The sequence below is a fragment of the Neopsephotus bourkii genome, unplaced genomic scaffold (genome assembly GCF_033783945.1).
Source record: "Neopsephotus bourkii isolate Nb327-2 ecotype Australia unplaced genomic scaffold, CSIRO-AGI_Nbou_v1 NB_908, whole genome shotgun sequence".
Taxonomy (NCBI): domain Eukaryota; kingdom Metazoa; phylum Chordata; class Aves; order Psittaciformes; family Psittacidae; genus Neopsephotus; species Neopsephotus bourkii.
In genome coordinates this window covers 1,904,533-1,923,493 of record NW_026901402.1, presented here as the reverse complement: position 1 = coordinate 1,923,493, position 18,961 = coordinate 1,904,533, and the positions used below count along the sequence as shown (strand labels likewise).

The following is an 18,961-nucleotide window of genomic DNA, read 5'->3' as shown; positions in this document are numbered from 1 at the left end:
GGAGGAGGTTTAGTTTAGATTGGATATAAGGAGAAATTTCTTAATGGTAAGGGTGGTGATGAACTGGAATGGGCTGCCCAGGGAAGTTGTGAATGCTCCATCCCTGGCAGTGTTCAAGGCCAGGTTGGACAGAGCCTTGGGTGACATGATTTAGTGTGAGGCGTCCCTGCTCACGGCAGTGGGGTTGGAACTAGATGATCTTAAGGTCCTTTCCAAGCCTAAATATTCTATGATTCTACAATTCTACGTATGTCTTCATGGATCTTAATTTGTTTACATAACAACTGAAATATGCCAAAAGTTTCTCAAAAAACATATTGAATAACCCGTCATGTGCATTTCATTTATGTTCATCCCAAAAGGTGCATTGTAGTAAATACGGATGGACTAAGGGACCCTGGAACTGAGCAGGACAGTAAAGTGAAGAAAAACAACCAAAAAACCCAAACAGTAGAATAAAATAAAATTAGGCACTTGGATGGGTTGTTCACTGCCTTCTCTTAGCAGGGCAGACAAAATATTTCAAAGTGAAAAGATGGCTAATGTTACTCTTTGCATTATTTTAATTAAATGAGGAGCATTATCCTATAACTGCAGAAAAAAGGGGAACTCCTTTAGCTAATAATTTTCTACTCTGCATATAAAACACTGACATTCACCCCTCAAGATCTCCAGGATATCCTTGTGCAGACAGCAAGATCCTATACCCAAAGCCAAAATCAACAATCTGCTATAAAATGGCAAAAATCAAGAAATGAGCCCCTTTCTTACACCCCACTTCCCCTGAAAACCTTTGTGCAGTTCTTACTTATCTGCAGTACTCTGGGAAGTTCTCACTTGAGATAATGGTCTCAAGCTGCACCAGGGAAGTTGTAGATTGGATATTAGGAAAAATTTCTTCACTGAGAGGAGGGTGATCAGGTATTGGAACAGGATGCCAGAGAAGTGGTAGAATCATCATCACTGGAAGTGTTCAAAACCCATGTAGATGATGAGGGCCTCAATGACATAGTTTAGTGGTGGTCTTGGCAATCCAGAGAAACAGTTGGACTTGATGATCTTAAAGGTCTTTTCCAACGTAGTTGATTTTACAGTTCCCTGTGCTGCAACTGGGTTTTGACTGATACTCCAATGACTAGCTTTAAAAAAAACACAGCTTTCTTTGGAGCTAAGAGATACTATAATTGCAGGAGGAGCAAAGGCAGGTAAGCATCATCACCCCATGTACAGCTATTAAGGTATTCACAAGGACAGAAGGCACAGCAACTGCTGGGTTAGCCAAGTAGGTTAGGACAAATACACTCAGAAGAGACTAGTTATATAAATCTAGCTGTTAGCGAAAGGAAGTGGTTTGTTGCACCGAAGGCATTTAGTCTGGAAGAATTTTCATTATGGCTTATCTTAACTTTTTCTTTCACATAATTAGTTTGTTATATTTATAATGAACCATTAAAAAAAGGAAGAGAGCAATCCAGTGTGTATTGAGACAGGTTTCAGTTCTGCTTTACCTTTAAACACAGAAGATATACTAAGAATGTTAACACAATATCCCCATAACGTGGTCAAGAAAGGACTGTTGGTAGGTAATGTTGGAACGTAACTGGATTTCATATTTCTGTCCCTTGATCAATTTGTAAAATATCACAATGAATCAAAAAGTCATCTACAAAATATAATGAAGACATTAAAGCAGGAAAAAAAGACATCAAATACTTCACTGACACTGTAGCAGCACTATAGTTATCAGCACTCCATTAATCTTCCTCTTTCCAAAATAAAATATTTGGATTCCCCTGTTTCATATCTATACATGGTGATAGCTCCATAAAACCCTTGTGCCTGGCTGTCTGCACTTGCACAACCATTAGCACTTTGTTTAAAAATATTAGAAATGTATAATGGATTTATTAAAAAAAAAAAGTTACTATAAGCTAGTTGTATCATTTGGGCAGGTGGCATCGTCACCCATAGTGGTTTAACCCCAGCAGGCAACTAACTGTCACACAGCTGCTTACTCACTCGCCCCCTCAACCCCTGGTAGGATGAGGAGGCACGCCAGAAAAAGGTAAACCCCACAGGTTGAGATAAGAACAGTTTAATAAAGGAAATAATGTATAACAATAATGATGATGAGATAACAAAAGGAGAGTGAGGGATAAAACCCAAGAATCATAAAATGGTTTGGATCGGAAGAAATCTGACAGATCAGCTATTTCTAGCCCATCCTGCCATGGGCAGGGACACCTTCCACTAGACCAGGCTGCTCAAAGGCCTGTCCAACCTGTCCTTACAAAGCCTCTCTATAATTGTCATGGTTTAGACCTAGACACGCAGCACCACGCAGTCCCTCAATCACTTCCCCATACTCCCCTCCCCAGGTTGTATGGGGAGGAGAATAAATGTAAAACCCATCGGTTGAGGTGAGAACAGTTTAATAACTAAAATATAGTGGTACTAGAACAAACACCAACAATAAGAATAATGATGATAACAGGAAACAGCAAGAGAAGAAATGAAAGCTCAGAAAATACAAGTGATACACAGTACAATTGCTTACCATGTGCTGACCAATATGCATAACATCGGGCTTCGCCTCTCTTGCCAAAGCTGACCTCCACTGTGCCGCTGTACAAAACATCCAGCATGCTCTTCTAAAACAGGGTGTCTGATAAAATTGTACTACCATGACAGCCCAATTACATGGTATTATCTACCTGATTGTATTAAAATTAAATTCTAGCACGAAAAGTTCAAGATTTTACTTTGTTACAGGTCATACAAATGCACACATAACAGTTTCTCTTCTGGAAAACATACTACTGCATCATCATTAAAGATGGAAGAAGAAAAATAACAAACAATAACTAATTAAATACCTATCAAGAACATCTCCTAAATATATTACCCCTCCCAAACTCATCACCATTTTAATTATTGCAATGAGGACATGGAAAGTCTTTAATTTATTCATCCATATTACCAAATTAAAGCCTACTGAATCAGAAAGCGTAATTTAAATATACTTGCAGTCCTACTAAAGCAATAGCAGGGTGAAAACAAAACCAGAGAGTCTAAGAAGCAACAGAGAAAGTTCAGCCACAGTCTTTAAAAGTCTTGTACTTCAGGAACAAAGGATTAAACATTACAACTCATTGCAAAGTCTTCCTCTGCTATGTCCGCATTAGGTATCCCCTTCAACTCTGCTGCTTTTTATCTCAGTAGAAAAAAGAAAATTACTTTAAAATTTTGCCCTCCCAGCCACAACCTAAGAGCTGCTATTCTCAGCATACAAAACCACAAAGAAGCCTAGGCAGGAGTCTCACAGTTTAGCAGCTCCTCCACAGAAGATTGCTCATTGTGGTATGCCACTATCCTTAAGTAAACAGAGATATATTATAAAGAGATAAGCCATCATACATTCATCACAGTGCAGAATGATGATGAGGCAGAGTTACTGTGGAATAAATCATCTACTTTAAATTCACATACTGTTTGCACCTTCAAGATAGATAAAAAAATTGAGAAGTATGTTCAATGGTGAACAGCTGGTTGTATAACAGTCGATACTGCAGTAGGAAACAACGCTGAAAATAGTATTTCTGAGTTCACTACTACATTGTTGAAACAACCAATGACACTGGTCTCAAATATTAAGCCCTCTATCATTCCAGCTGTAACTACCCTTTGCAAAAGTAGCAATGCCATAACAGGCACTATTTTATAATAACTGATGAACAAAACAGCTCTTTGTTTATATCTGACATCTCCATAAACCATAATTAACATATTTTTTGCCATAGGCGTGAAGGCAGGTGTATTCACCCTGTGAAGCCCCTCTCCTGCAACAGATGTTCATACAGCCTCCAAAAGTCAGCCTCCAAAGGCTCCATAAGACAGACAGAAATGCATTATTTAGTATTTGCTGTATTTGCCAGCAAGTTACCTAATTTAGACCTAATAATGTGATGCTCTATCATCCTAATTAGTATCAGTGAGAAGCTGATTGACAGAAGGGAACAAGAGCAGGCATAGAGCAGCCCGACAGACAGCGAAAATCATCACATTTCAAGGTCAGGAGAGAGGAGCATCTTTTACACACACTGAAGCTGTTAAGATGTTCTGAACCACTAATTTATATAAAGCACGTCTAACTGTAAAGCTGTAAGAATTACATTTGGTTACATAATACAACACAAAAAATGCAGAGGTTCTTCTGCATAACCATGATCTTTTCTCTACTCTCCCAATCCATACTCGAATGGACTAACAAGTAGCTTTAATCCTATTTCTGGTACCCAACTCTTGCAGAGCCTGATAAAGCAAAACACCATAATACACACATGAAGTTTCACTTCAAAGAACAGCCTTAAAATGCCTAATCAACATATTTTCATGATCCCTGACAGAAATAAAGTACAAAAATTTCATTGAGTGTACTCTGGGGGCTAAGGTCCCTGTATGTGGCAAGTAGTTTTGCTGTTTAAATTACAAAAATATTTGACTGTTTGAAATTTTAACTTTCACTTTTGCTGTTAAATATTGGTACCACTATTGTCAATGGCAGTAGTCTCATGAGTCACAATTGTGCTTTTAGTACTTATTTTGCTAGAGTTCAGATTTTGCCAGGGGAGAGTTGGAGGGCCTGTTTGGTTTTAGGTTTTATTTGCTATAAACAGATTAGTTTGGTTTGCTGGTTATCTTATTGGAAAATAAAATACCTAAGCTGGACCTATTAAATCTGTGTGTGTGTGTCCCACTCAGGCCTTGATTTTAAGTTTCAAACCCCTAACACATAACTATTTAATTTAATTTATGTATTTATGTGTGTATATTCGGGCACACCCCCAACAGAATATATTTCATTAAGAAAAACTGAACTAATGAAGAACTTTAGACCAGAATGTGATCCTTCTGCATGCTTACATGCAGCAGACCTCTTTCCCTTTTGAGATTCAGAACATGTTTAACTCAATGATACAGCAGAGAAGTTAAATGGAAACTCTGAGAGAAGGTATGTTTAAGCATGGTAAATCTTCTGGAAGTTGTGAGGAGGTGCTATGCCAAAACCATCAATTCAAGAAAACAACTGGTCTCCTTGGGGTCTGTTTTTCTTCCCAACTACCCTGATTCAAGGTGGGTCAGTTTGGTTCTCATTTTAAGCTTTCATTTGCTTATTCTGTATAATAGGGGCAAAACAAACTTGACAAGGTGCTGGGGTGAAGTGCATCCATGCCTGCTCATGGCTTCTCTTGGCTGCCTTGTCTCACATTCCTACTTTCCTTTATTTCTACTATTTCTCAGTTGCATACTCCTATATTACAGAATACTTTTTTTCTGAATTACATTGGTCAGATTTTCTACCTATTTTGCATCAGCCTATTATTTTTCCTATCCTTTGCCTTGCTGTCTCTGCTTTGCCTCCTCTCTACTCCCACCCCTTAACTTTTGCTGTTTCACAAGAGGGTACTTCTCATCAAAAGTATGAGCCATTAGCTTTATCTGCAAACTGCAATCAATAGAACCCTGACTTTTTATTTTTGCTAGGAAATGTGAAACAGAATTGGTATGGGTGACTTCCTGAAGAGATTTTAAGGGAACTCTGGTAGATCATGAAAAATAAGCTTGCTGAAGTCCACATCACAAACTTCCCCTACCCCCTATTTTTTAAATGTGACTAGTTTGTGCTGTACCACAATTTCTACACCAGCAATTAAACAAAAGGAAACTACACTGGTTGATACCTTGATATCTGTATCTTAGCACCCCTCCTATTACATCCATTACCTTTTTACCATTCATGATCATGCAGGAGGAAAAGCTTGCCAAGTAAAATAATTTCTCTCTGGTTGTCTTTGCCAAATGGAGAAAGTTTTTGGTGGGACTAGGAGAAAATTAACTAAAGTTCAAGGGAGAACCACTGGAACTGCAGTACAGAAGGATGCTTAAAGTGACTGTATTAAGTCATCTACACCTGGAGTGCTTTCAGAATTATGGTTCATGACAGGCTGCACTTGTATGTAGTGTAGCTGCTAGATGGCTTCCACCTAATAAATGTTTTTACCAATTTTGTAATTTTTCTGCCATCTTCATCTGATAAGAGGAAAAAAATCAATGAGAAAACACAAAAATTACAAACTGTTAGTATGGGTCTACCTAAAATGAAACCACTGCAACAATAATGAAGCAAATAAGAATTAAAAGGTAGAATTTACTTCACAAGAAGTCGCCACTCCTTTGAAACAGTGATGGCCTCTGCCTCTTCCAGTACATTATTGGATATGAACTGTCTGTATGATCTACTGTCAATAAATTCAACATTAGCTTTTCTGCAGAAAAGAATTTTAGGCCCAGATCCTTCTTCTTCTACTCAGGTGTTTAATTTTGGTGAGACTACTCAGATTGAGATGGTAAGGCACTTAATGAATTTATTTCTGTAATTAAAGGAGCTGCAAAATTTTCATTAAATGTTTGTCTGTAGGCTTCTCAAAGAGTATGAGATACAAAGGATTATATTTCTATATTCCAATGATTTCAGTGGTGCTTCTTATTTAAGGAGAGACTAAAAAGGTAATTAAGTAAGACATATGATTTGGAAAGTTTTCGGGTTTTTTGGGGGCCAGGGTGCTGTTTAGTTGGTTTTGGTTTATTTTGTTTTGCTTTTAGAGGTGTATGTTCCACCCTTGAAAGAATTCACTGATTTTATTATTTCCTGTAAATAATGTGACTCTTAAAAATATATACAGCCAGTGGCTTCTGGAAATGTAGTTAAAAAAAAAAAAAAAAAAAAAAATTGTCAAATTTTCCATTTAGAAAAGAGGAAAAAGCTATTTGACAGGTATATGCTGTAATGTCTGACTACACGGCAGTTTGTGGCATCATGGAGTGGTTCGAGTTGCGTGCAAGAAGTTTAAGGGGTTTTTAGTTGTTGTTTTTAAGCATATTCTCTTTTGGGTTTTTTGGTTTTGGTTTTCTTTATATATTCTGAAATATCATTTCATGAAGAAACAGTCTCTTTTTTTGCAGAAATTTACTTTTGACTTCATTGCTCTGGGAGAGATTCGGTTGGAACATGAATTCTGCAAAGGCTACTGCAACAGTTGGGGAGAGCCCTGTCAGGAGAGGTTGAGGGGGCTGGGTCTTACAAAGGAAGACCTTACAAATCTGGCCAGATCTCAGAGCTGACCCTGTTTCAAGCAGAAGCTTGGACTACACCCTCTGCCAACATTCCTTCAGCTTGAATTATGCTACCAACTGATAAAAATTGAGTCAGCACTCTTCCAGATGTTTCTGTGAAAATATGCTAAAAGAAAATCAAAACCCACAGAAACTTCTTTCATATTCATGTGACTTGAAAAAAAATATTGAACATTTTATAATATGCTGGTATCTAAAAGTTATCCTTAAACTAACCTACCAGTAAGTCAATATATATAGGTGTGTGTATATACATATAATTAGTAACTTTGGCATATATAATTTTGGTATTTCTCTCAGAAAATAAATTAGTCAAGCATAACCTCACTGCACTGAGCTCTTCACAATGTAACAACTAAAGGCATCTTAAATTTAAGTTACAGGTTTTCTGCAACTGAGCAGTGGAGATCAACTGCCCCATTAACTACAATCTCATACCAAATAGACCCAAACAGGATGACAGCACCAGTGCTTCACATAAATTGTGTGATGGTGGGAGTGATGAGCATACAGAAACCACCAGAAAAGCAAAACACTGCTTCATTATTCTCTTCCACGTTATGTGTAGGCAACCCTTCTCATCGTTGTAAGCACCACCAGTAAGTTCAGTCCACCCCCTCATTGCTGTTGCCTCTAAAGAGTGAGGTTCAAAGCATGTTTTCACTTTCTCCTGTATCTCAGGTGTCAATGGCCTCACTGGATCTGTGGCAGGTGATGAAAATACATAGTTGCTTAATAAATTAAGTCGATAAAAACTGTTTGCCTTCAGGGTACAACACTTCAGAGAAACAAGGTTGAACTTACCAGAGCAAAAGGTGGTCTATGTTATAATTTAGGGCCTTAAAAAAATCCTGAATCAGTACATCTTCCTTTGCAATTAGTCTTACCATTCTGAAAGAAGTTTTCCACTAAGCTCTACATTGTTTTCCTCAATTTCTGTAGGAAGCAAGCACAAACCACTATTCAGCAGCAAGTAGATACCCGAGATTCACTTCTTTGTCAAAACCCAGACATTCATCACAGGATGTGCTCATTCTAATAGTGGTAGGAACAGCTCCCCCCAGCTACTACAGCTGCATTTAGTGTCTGAACAGCCTCTCCAAAGAGCCACTTTTTATCCAAGCCCAGTAGCTAATGCATAGAGAACTACCCCCTCCTGCCTCAGAACTTTTGCTGAGCAGAAAAGCAGCATGAGACTTACTCATCTCGTGAGATGGCTGCTCTTTATCTTAAGTGTAGAAGCTCATTTTGTACCTAATCCAGAATTACTCTTTCCAAAACACACAACTGACACCGAACAGTATGTGCTTTATACAAACAACCCGCAACTGACAATAAAAAAAACTTTCTCCACCTCTGCGTTTTCAATTTCTGAGTTTCAAGCCCATAGCAATATACATACATAGAGATATTTTCCTCTCTTAAAATTCATTAATGACTTTGAACCTTTTTAACATTAAATTTCACCCAATTTCTTTATGTGACTCTTGGCCCTCAAGGACATGTATTTTATTCTTGTTCTCAAAGATATAGATTTATTACCATCTAACTTTGAACCATCAGTAATCTCATTGATTTCACTGGCAGATTTCAAAGTTCTCCTTAGTGCACTAATGAAAACACTCATTTAAAGATAAATACTGCAAATAATTCTCCCTTACAGAGTACTTAACCTTTCAGCCCGCTGATGCCTTTTGCACAGCTAGTGTCTTAGCTTTTTTATAATTCTTCTGAATTACAAATTCAATTACAAACTTTTTAGCTCAAAGTATTCCATCTAGTGTATTATCAAATGGACTCCTGTAGAGCTGATACACAAGTTCCGTAACTCAAGACATGCAAGTGCTTTGTCAGGTTAACCTTGGCACTATTAATCCATTTCATTTTTTTTTTAAACACCTCTTAACTAGTTTTCCTAGGTAGATAACAAAAAGTTCCCTATCAATTTGAAACTACCTGCTTTCCTGCTGTTAACCATGACAGTTTTGGTACCTTGACCTCACAATTTACACAGCCAAAGAAACAGGAGCCAAAGAAATTCTCTGGATAATCCCTGGAGTCCACTGAGTCAGAATCCATTTGTAACCTGATGATTTAATCCTTCTGATATGACTGCATTCACTGTCCTTAACAGTCAGATGACCAATCCAGTAAATCTTTTAGAATAAACCACAAAAATTATACATTCAGTTATGGACTGAAATGTGCCTAGCCATGTTAACCTATGAACACAAGTTACAGATAAGCAAGGTCAGAATAGTGCCCTCAGGGTTGACAGCCCTCATCTTGACTGGTGAATGAAACGTGTTTTGGGTTAATTCCTTTTAAAACTTAAGCTTCAGTCAGTCATCTAGTATTTGATTCTGCTTTACATCACAGACCTCTAATTTACTAATGGACTGGGGCATTAAATGATCTTTTATTAGAACAGATTTCCTTTGGGGCTTGTAACCTATCTAAGTCAATTTAGGGGGCCTCCATGACATTGACTACTAATAGCATGCTCTACTCTGAAATCGTATTTATGTGATATAAAGGACTGCTTGTGCAAATATACATGTACTTCTCAAGACATAAAACACTGACTGTATCTGGGATAAGAGTCGATCCAGCCTCACCTAAACACCTCTTTGAGGAGTGTATAAAGCAAGGGGGTCCTTTCTGAAACTTCTGATTCCATGGGTCTCCCTGACTGCTCTATCTAATCCTGTTCTCTATGCCATCAGTACTCAAGTGAACTTTGCCCCTGAATCATATTAAACCACTGTCACATTTACCACTGAATTTTATTATCTCAATAAAGTATATTGTTGCTTCTCTCTTATAAATGAAGTGTCTGGCTTCTCTGATGCAGTAAGATACAGTCAGTCTCATTTCACCATTATTTTGAACACTGAGAATTATAATACTACAAATTGTTTCATTTTTGAAGCTTAGACTGGGAAGATCTTCCTGGGTTTCATCTGTCATAAGACAGAGAAACTAAGCTCTCATAAACCAGAAACTGTGATGGTTTTGGTTTGGTTTTCCTTTTTCTTTTTTTTTTTTTTTCAATCTACTTCTAACCTGTTAATTGTAAGTCAAAAAGATATTCCAAGTAATCCATCATTTGACTCAGCTTGTCTTTATTCCTTCTGTTTTTACTCTTCATCCATTTTAAACAACTGTCATCGTCTAAATGTAGCAACTATACAGTTGTCAAAGAATTATTTTCACTGTTAATGTAATAGAATTATAGAATGGTTTAGACTGAAAGGGACCACCTAAGACATACTCCAGGTAAGTGGACGCACTCCAAGAGCTGTGTAGAGGGAGAGAATTACCTCCCTTGACCTGCTGGCCGTGCTGCTCAGATTTTGCAACTGGCTTTCTGGGCTACAAGAGCACATTGTCAGCTCCTGTCCCATCAGTCTATCCACCAGCATGAAATGGAACACATCCAAAAGCTGGATTCTGCAGCTGCAATGGAATAACACCAAGAAGTTATAAGCAAGTATAAACTAGGACAGGAGTGACTGAAGAGCAGCTCCCCAGAAAGGGATCTGGGGGTGCTGGTAAACCACAAGCTCAATAGGAGTCAGCAGTGTGCCCTGGCAGCCAATAAGGCAAACTGCATCCTGGGGTACATCAAACATAGTATAAACGGGCAGTCAAAAGAGTTGAACCCACTGTGTTCAGTACTGCTGCAGCCTCACTTGAGCAGTGTGTGCAGTTCTGGGCCCCATGATTTATGAAAGATTATGAAGATATGAATGAGTCCAGAGGAATTCAAACAAAGCTGGTGAAATGGCTGGAAAGATCTGTGCATTTTCACACTACCTTTCCATTTCGCTCATTTGATATCTTATTTTCTTTCCTGGCAAGAAATATTTTGGCCTTAGACCCTTCTCAGAACAACTTGAGGGCTCTCTAGTGAACATGAAGTGTTGATGTAAAACCTAGGTCAGGACTTCCAGAGCACAAGGTGTTCTAAACTCCCACAAATATAACACATTCAGAAGTGTGCCATTGTTACTGAAGGAAAGTTAAGGGAGAGAAAAACAGTCTCAGAAGTAGCAATTATTGGTTTCATGAATTTCATATTTTCCCTCAGTCAGCTTCATTTGAAACCTTTTATAATAATTCCTCAACAGGGAAGTGAAAATAATTCCAGGTTTTGTCATACGTGTACAGACAACAAAGTCTGTGTGGCTAAAAAGGGAAGAGGAAATTTCCTAATATCATAAACCTAACATGATTTTTATGAAACTTATGAAGATTCTATCTTATTCCAGATGATTTCCAAAGGGGATAATGTTATTCCCAAATATCAAAAACAGTAATTCCAGTACCATTATAAAAATTGCAATACAAAGATTAATGATTTTTTAAATAATGTGATGAACAGAACTTGTTTTGCAACTGTAACGATAATGCTATTACAGATGGCATCTGAAAAAAAGGAGAAAATGATCCAGAATCTGAAACTTTAAATGTGACACAAATTTTTAACTTAATCTAACACAAAAATCAGAAAATAGGTAATGAAATGCAATGGCAATGAGTTTTTTTAAGAGCCTACATATGGTAGTCTAGTGCTTATTTCACATTATATACAAAAAAGATAACGTTGTTGAATATAGAATAAAATTTGCCATTGAAAGACTTCCATATATGAATCTCAAATATCTATGAAAAAAAATTCTTCAGTGCTTTAAGTGAAATTATTATTTGTAAAAAGAAAAGCTATTCAATACATAGAACAAAATATTACTCTAGAAATAGGAATGTACTTTTATAAGTCTACAATTCATGACTTCTCTAATCAAAATAATTTTTACTTCCCCAGCCCACTTGAATCTCTTTAAAAAAATCAGTCTTTTACTTCAAATTTTGTTTCTATATATAGATGTACACACACACACACACACACACACACACACTTGAAGGCAGTAACCACTAGTACAAACAAATAGTTCAGAAACCTAAGATCATTTTTCCTACAGCAACTCAATATGAATACAAAATTAAAAAGCTCAAATTACAAAGGAGAGGTTCAACACAAAGGCACATTTGTGTTTGAGACAGTATTTCACCTATCGAAATGAAGCCATATCAAAGAAGCTGAAAATATTTCTGTATTAAGACTCTTACTCTAATGGTCTCAGCAGTGTCATACCAGACCCCTCTGTATCTATTTAATTATTTCATTTTCATATGAAATAATTAAACTGGGGCAGTAATTATATTTTAAGTCATAAAGTAAGACCAAAGTCGTCAATTGTCACGTACATCCTTAAGAGCACAAGTCTGGCTGTCTTAACTCCCAAGGGAGTTAAAAACTGCTCTAGTTTTATAGCAGCACTGCTCAATGGGGTACTTCCACTTCCATGTCAGTCTTAGTTTCCCATCATGGTAACAATCTGTTCAGTCCTATTTATGCATCACCAGTGTTAAAGGTTTTTTTGTCCTCTTTGGTCCTAGAACAAACATAGGGAGAACAAGTCTTGCCAGCCTGGCTGGAACAAGATCAGCAGTATTCGCCTATCAGCTATTTCTCCAGCCCCTTGGCATTTCCTGGACTGTAGCAGCCATATCCAATCTTCATAACTGCTTGTTTCAAGCACAGACTCCAGCAGTCTCCTTTAAATCCTCACATAGAATCAGGTAGGCAAATATCAAGTATATGATACTAAGACCAGTACACTGTTCTTTTCTTTGTTACTTCTTTGAAATGCAAAACAAAGTCAATATACTAATTACTTTCTCTGAATAACACAGACCATATTCAAAAAAATACATTCAGGTGCATGCAGTTCTGTTTGAAAATCAGCCTTTTATGGCCAACTTCTGAGCAATGTTTGAGGTATACTATATGAAGACAACTAAGTTAAATTAAAAAACACTAAAAGTTGTAAAAAAATCTGAATTGGTTAGTCATCATTAACCCCTTTCATAAAAGGTGGTATAAAGAAACTGCTTGAAACTTATTTTTCATTTAAATTTATTTACTTTCAGGATCTAACAGTGCTTCTGGTTAAGAAATCCAACACAGTAATGTTTTCTAGTCAGACATGGACAGCTGACTAAATTGATTGGAGGCAGTAATTTCCCTTTGTAAGACAACTGCAGTGGAACAGAAAAATCATCACAATTAGTGTGAAAGTAAATCACTAAAAATTAACTGCTATACTTGTCATTGAGAAACTATGTTGAAGATTCTGCTCTTTGACCATGAACTCAATGTGTCTGTTGTCCTTATAATCACTTCTCAGTTCAAGTCACAGCCTGGTCCTGAAGTGTGCACTGACTTCACAGGAATATTGCACTTCTATTCATAGAATCACAGAATGCTTAGGGTTGGGAAGGAGCTTAAAATCATCTAGTTACAAACCCCCTGCCATGGGCAGGGACTCCTCACACTAGACCATGTTGCTCAAGGCTCCATCTAACCTGGCCATGAACACTGCCAGGGTTGAAGCACTCTGCTTTGCGCAATCTGTTCCAGTACCTCACCACCCTAACAGTAAAGAATTTCTTCCTTATATCTAACCTGAACTTTCCCTGTTTAAGTTTAAAATCATTACTCATTGCACTGTCGCTACAGTCGCTGATGAAAAGTCCCTCTCTGCCATCCTCGTAGGCCCCCTTCAGATATTAGAAGGCTGCTGTAAGGTCTCCACTCAGCCTTCTCTTCTCCAGGCTGAACAGCCCCAATGTTCTCAGCCTGTCTTCATATGGGAGGTGCTCCAGCCCCTCATCATCCTCATGGCCCTCCTCTGGACTTGCTCCAACAGTTCCCATCCTTCTTATGCTGAGGACACCAGAACTGCACACAATTAATTTCTCCATGAGAAGTGGACTGGATACGTGGATATCCACAAACACCATTTACACAGGATGTAAATATACTAACAGGACATATAGATCTGCTCCCTTTCCAAGTCTTCAATCTTTTTCCTTTAAGCTTATATCTTGCAAATTGCCCCAGTCTTCCTATCCTTGAAAAAGATAATTACATTAACACTTTATCCCATCCACACCGCTTTGGAAAGAACAGGTCCTGCACAGTTAGGAATAAGTTGAAATATTATGCCTAGAGAGTATGTTGTCACCCACATTGAACTGAACTTCACCGCTTTTTTCCTTTTTAATTAATTACTTCTTAATACACATCATTTAAACAGTCTTATTAAATAGTTTGTTGCTGTTTATTGGTAAAACAGATTAAGGGGATTAATATTATTTATTAGTATTTGTAATTCTTTTAAACTCTGACCTCCAATTCCATGATACTGATGGCAGCCAGTGGAAAATAGAGATCAATTCAAGATACAGCTGAGGGTACTAAAAATGTAGTACACTTCAGAAGCCCAGCTCCATTTAATGCCTGTTTATAAAGTCTGACTCCAAAGCAGACAGTATAATAGGAACCATGGCAACTACTCAGATATGGCAAAAGAAGCAAGAGCGTAAACTGTAAATATTCAAACTGCATGAAGCTTATAATTTTATTTTTAAATATATGAGGAATAAAGAACTATTTAATTTCATACAATATGTGTGCTGTCATTTCCACTAATGCTAGAGCCTCAAAGTTTTCAAAAGCTTCTAAAGCAGATACAAGAGCCAGAGTACAATGAATGAAAGAGCGGTGAACTCACAAAAGCTTTAAGCATAAGACATACTAAATATGTTTTATAAATTAGGTTCTTATCCTATGTACACCACACATAGCACAGCTTAGGGCACCCCAATTAATAACTAGCTATAAAGCCAGAGTTTCTCACAGCAGCAAATGGAAGTAGTTCAGCCTAAAGATGCCCTTCTCTGCCCTGGGCACTTGCTATAGAAGCCGAAATCTTCCTCTAAGCATGAACTAGCTGTATTTACTGGCCGATTCTGGTTTCTTGATGTTCTGGGAATAAAGAACTTCTTTAAAACTAGTATTTTGTCTGCACTATTTTGAAACTGCATCTCAAAATACCTAACTCTGGCTCTACAATTTAAATCTAAAGCAGTTTAAGCTAGCTTAAAGCTAGCAAGATATATCATTAGTTCTTTTCCACTTTCATATTCCACCTCCTTCTTCACACTAACACTACTGCTTCGGCATCAGACTGATGAAAGAACATTCATATGTTTTCCTAGGTTTAATTTTTAACCAGATGAATTTGTACAAGAAGTTGTACAACTTGACTGCAAAAAGTGATCATAGAAAATAGGGAGTAACTTCATTGAATGAGATATGGTATTCTCAGAATCTAGATTCAAGTTATTAAATTGTGATTTTGTCTTTAAAACAACTTCAATTGCTTTAAGAAATAAAAATTAAGAAAAAATACATGAATTTATGAAGATTAGGAAAGCATCCCATATTCTAATACAACAGTAATACTGCTAATACAACAATACAAAATGAAACTCATGTTGCTACTATGGGATGAGATGGCAGATCAGATATATTTACACATGGCAGTTTATCTTCCAAAGATATAGAGGATTTTTAGATTAGCTTAGAAAAAGAACATTTAGATTCCTAAATTAGGATTGCAAACAAATTTATTTAGAGCAATATGAGGTACTATTTTTCCCCTTTTAATCTTACGCAATTTTCCCAAAAGACACAGAATAGAAAACTGGTACCTCCATTTCACGCTTGGGCTGAAGGTTTTTCAGTTCAAAAGGCAGCATCATGTTCAAATGAAAAGAAAAGAAACTTCTCAAAACACTAAGAACTATTCTAATGGTTTATTTTTTTTTGTTGTTAGTAATTGGCTATGTAAAGGAGCTGTGGCTTGAAATATTTGTTCCGTAAATCTTCTAACACTTAAAAATAAGTATTTCTTTTCCTGGCTTTGTTTCAAGGAAGTACTCACCAAAATGTAGCAATGGTCTTTCCCCGGTTTTAAAATGAAAATACTGAGTATCAGGAACATTTCTCATTTTTATTACTGATCTCCAAGTTATGCTGTCTCAGTAAATAAATTGATACAATTCCACAGAATACTTATGAAACTTATGCAAATAATTCTTCAACATAATGAAGGAATGGAAATAATTCTTCAACATAATGAAGGATTGCAAGCAATCCCCATTATTAGTTAGTGTCAGACATGCAACAGTTGTTCACTAGATATACACTTTGAGCAGGATTGGCTTACTATAAATAACTTATCTTGAAGATCAGTGTCCTACGAAATCTTCTTCTTATTTATATTTACACAGAGCCTATAATAGACAAACACCACAGTATATGCACCAACTTAACATCTAACTCCTGTCCAATAACTACACATATGCATTACTGTTTTATATAAACACTTGAGATAACTCAGTGAAAACACTGTCAAAATACATCCTTCTGAACATTCAAGTTTTATTTAAGAGTATTTTTACAGTCCCAAATTCAGTACAGAATCAGTCCTACACCCTTAAAATATATGCATTAGACCTGTACACCAATATGCACTGAGATAACACATGACTTAATTCTACACCTAAGAAGCCTCGGATACTTCAACACTCAATTCTGCGCAAAACATAAGTCCAATTACAAGTGACTATTAAAACTGAAGCAGATGACCACAGTCAATCTCTTCAATCTGCTTATGACCTTTACTTCAGTATACAGTACATTTAATGAAAGATATCCTGAGTCATATTCTAAGTACTCTTACCTATTTCTTATTTTCCCCTTAATATTCCTCCTCCATCTTACAGATTTTCACATGTGAATTATCAAACTCAGCTTTTACTCACATTATCATAACAATATTCGACACAGTTCTTGAACATTATTATTATAAGAATATCCACCTACTATAATATGACCAGTAACAATCCCCATAATACATCAGCCATATTACATTCCTAGACAGGAGCTGTATGGTAAATCAATACAAGATACACTTCTAAATTACTTATCTATAGCACAGGAACTTTAAAGGCTTGCAGTTAACTCATCAGAGTGTCAGGTATCTACTTGTGAAGGCAAATCAAACTTCTGTTAAAGGAAGCCAGCATTTCGTGTTAAGGGCTCATTACCAGCGTTTCTGAATCACCATAACTGACTGTTCTATTACTACAGAAAAAAAAAAGAAATAGCCTGCACTACAAGAACATTATCATACTTGAGGAAGCACTTATTCTTCCAGACTTAGTGTTCCCTCTAATTATACTCATGACAATTAGGATCTTCATACATGCATAAAAGGTTATCTTATTGCTGGTTTGCCAAGATGATGGCTAGACAGCAGCCAGCCCTGGTTGAGTGGGGCATTTGGCTACTTAAGTAAAGTGTTGTACACAAAATCTTTCAGCAAACTGGAAACTGTTTTTTGCTAACAAAATTATACTGTTTGCACAATGAAGATAGACTTTCTCTTGCTGGCACGGACTACAGCAACACACATTTATACCCATCCGCTAAATGTAACTTTATAAAACCATTGGCTTGTGCTTACAAAGCGGTTTGGAAAGCTTCATTTTAACTTGTGTCACCTTTCATTTAGATATTTTTCCTAACAGTGCACTCTAATGGAGCCCAGTATGCAAACTCTCTCCTGGCTTCATCTTTGAATTACACTGTTCTGAATGAGGAAGAACAGTCAGATATTGAACAGACAGTAAACAAAACTCACATCTTAGCCCAATACTGCAACCTGCTGAAGTTGCCAGACAAAGAGTTAATTAGAAAAGGCATTAAGCAAAAAATATTTTTTTTTCCAATATGTTTACTTTCACAGGACCTAGTCATCATCAAGGCAGACAAAGCCCACAAGATCAAAGCATAAAACACAGTTTAGATGCAAATCTGACCGTTTTTATCCAAATGATTCATTGTACTCACGTAGGTAAAAGCTTGTTTCATATAGAATTCATAAAATTCTCTGTCTACATATGCTTTATCTTCTGTTTACACACTTCAATGGGACTGAAAGCCTTAAGATGAGCTGGGCAGTGGATGGAACATTCAGGCAGTGCTTATGCACAATGTTTCTGTTTCTACTCTGTGTAACAGATCATTGCTTTCTAAGTCTTGCAACGGGTTAATGGGTCTTTACGCATCCCTTCAATTTACTAACAATATTCTGAAGACTGTTTTTTTCTGGAGCAATATGGGCTTACTTTTTCTCCTGGTAGTGTTAAGAACAGGTGAGGTAAAAATAAGTACATAAAAGCCAATTGCACTCAGATTACTTTATCCATATACCCATGCTTCTGTGGCGTATCTATCCATACATGTACACATGCACACAAATACATAGTACATGTACATATATGGCAGTGTTAATAAGCAGAAAGGCTGAGGTTTTTCTAGTTATATTTGCTCAGTCAGTGTATTGTAATGCAAACTTAATACCATGTCAAGAAATTTGAAATTAATACCCAACTCTTAACCACCTGTCCTGCATCTGCACTTTCACAAGCTCAGGTAACAGCTCTTTTGACAGGCAAGCTTGAATTGTCAATGGATGTTATGGGATAATTACAAGAAACACAGATTATGCTTCCCCTCGAATAATCTCTTATACTTCGCTTGTAAAGACAGACTTTAATTGTTACAGAATCATGTATTTCCTCTACAAAGATCTGGATAGACTACTTTGTATGTAAAGCTCCTACATTACCTTTGAGAGGAAGGTATTGGCAAGAATGATACCTTACTCTGACCTTACTGATCATGGAAGTAGACAGAACAATTTATAAAGGCAATAATTAAAGGACAGGGTAAACACAAAACTTGATAAAAAGCATCATCATTATAACAACAACTACCTTATAC

At 36.8% G+C, this 18,961-nt stretch overlaps 1 protein-coding gene across 1 annotated transcript in view; it reads right to left on the bottom strand.

The window, feature by feature from the left end:
* The window catches only part of SNTG2 (syntrophin gamma 2), a 208,919-nt gene extending 197,898 nt beyond the window's left edge, over positions 1-11,021 (bottom strand). Inside the window, exons 1-2 of the mRNA XM_061357528.1 lie at positions 11,014-11,021; positions 10,518-10,653 (exon numbers count right to left, since the gene is read on the bottom strand). Of these exons, the coding sequence (XP_061213512.1) occupies positions 10,518-10,653; positions 11,014-11,021 (144 nt within the window). The remainder of the gene's footprint in view (positions 1-10,517; positions 10,654-11,013) is intronic.
* Positions 11,022-18,961: the final 7,940 nt, after the last annotated feature.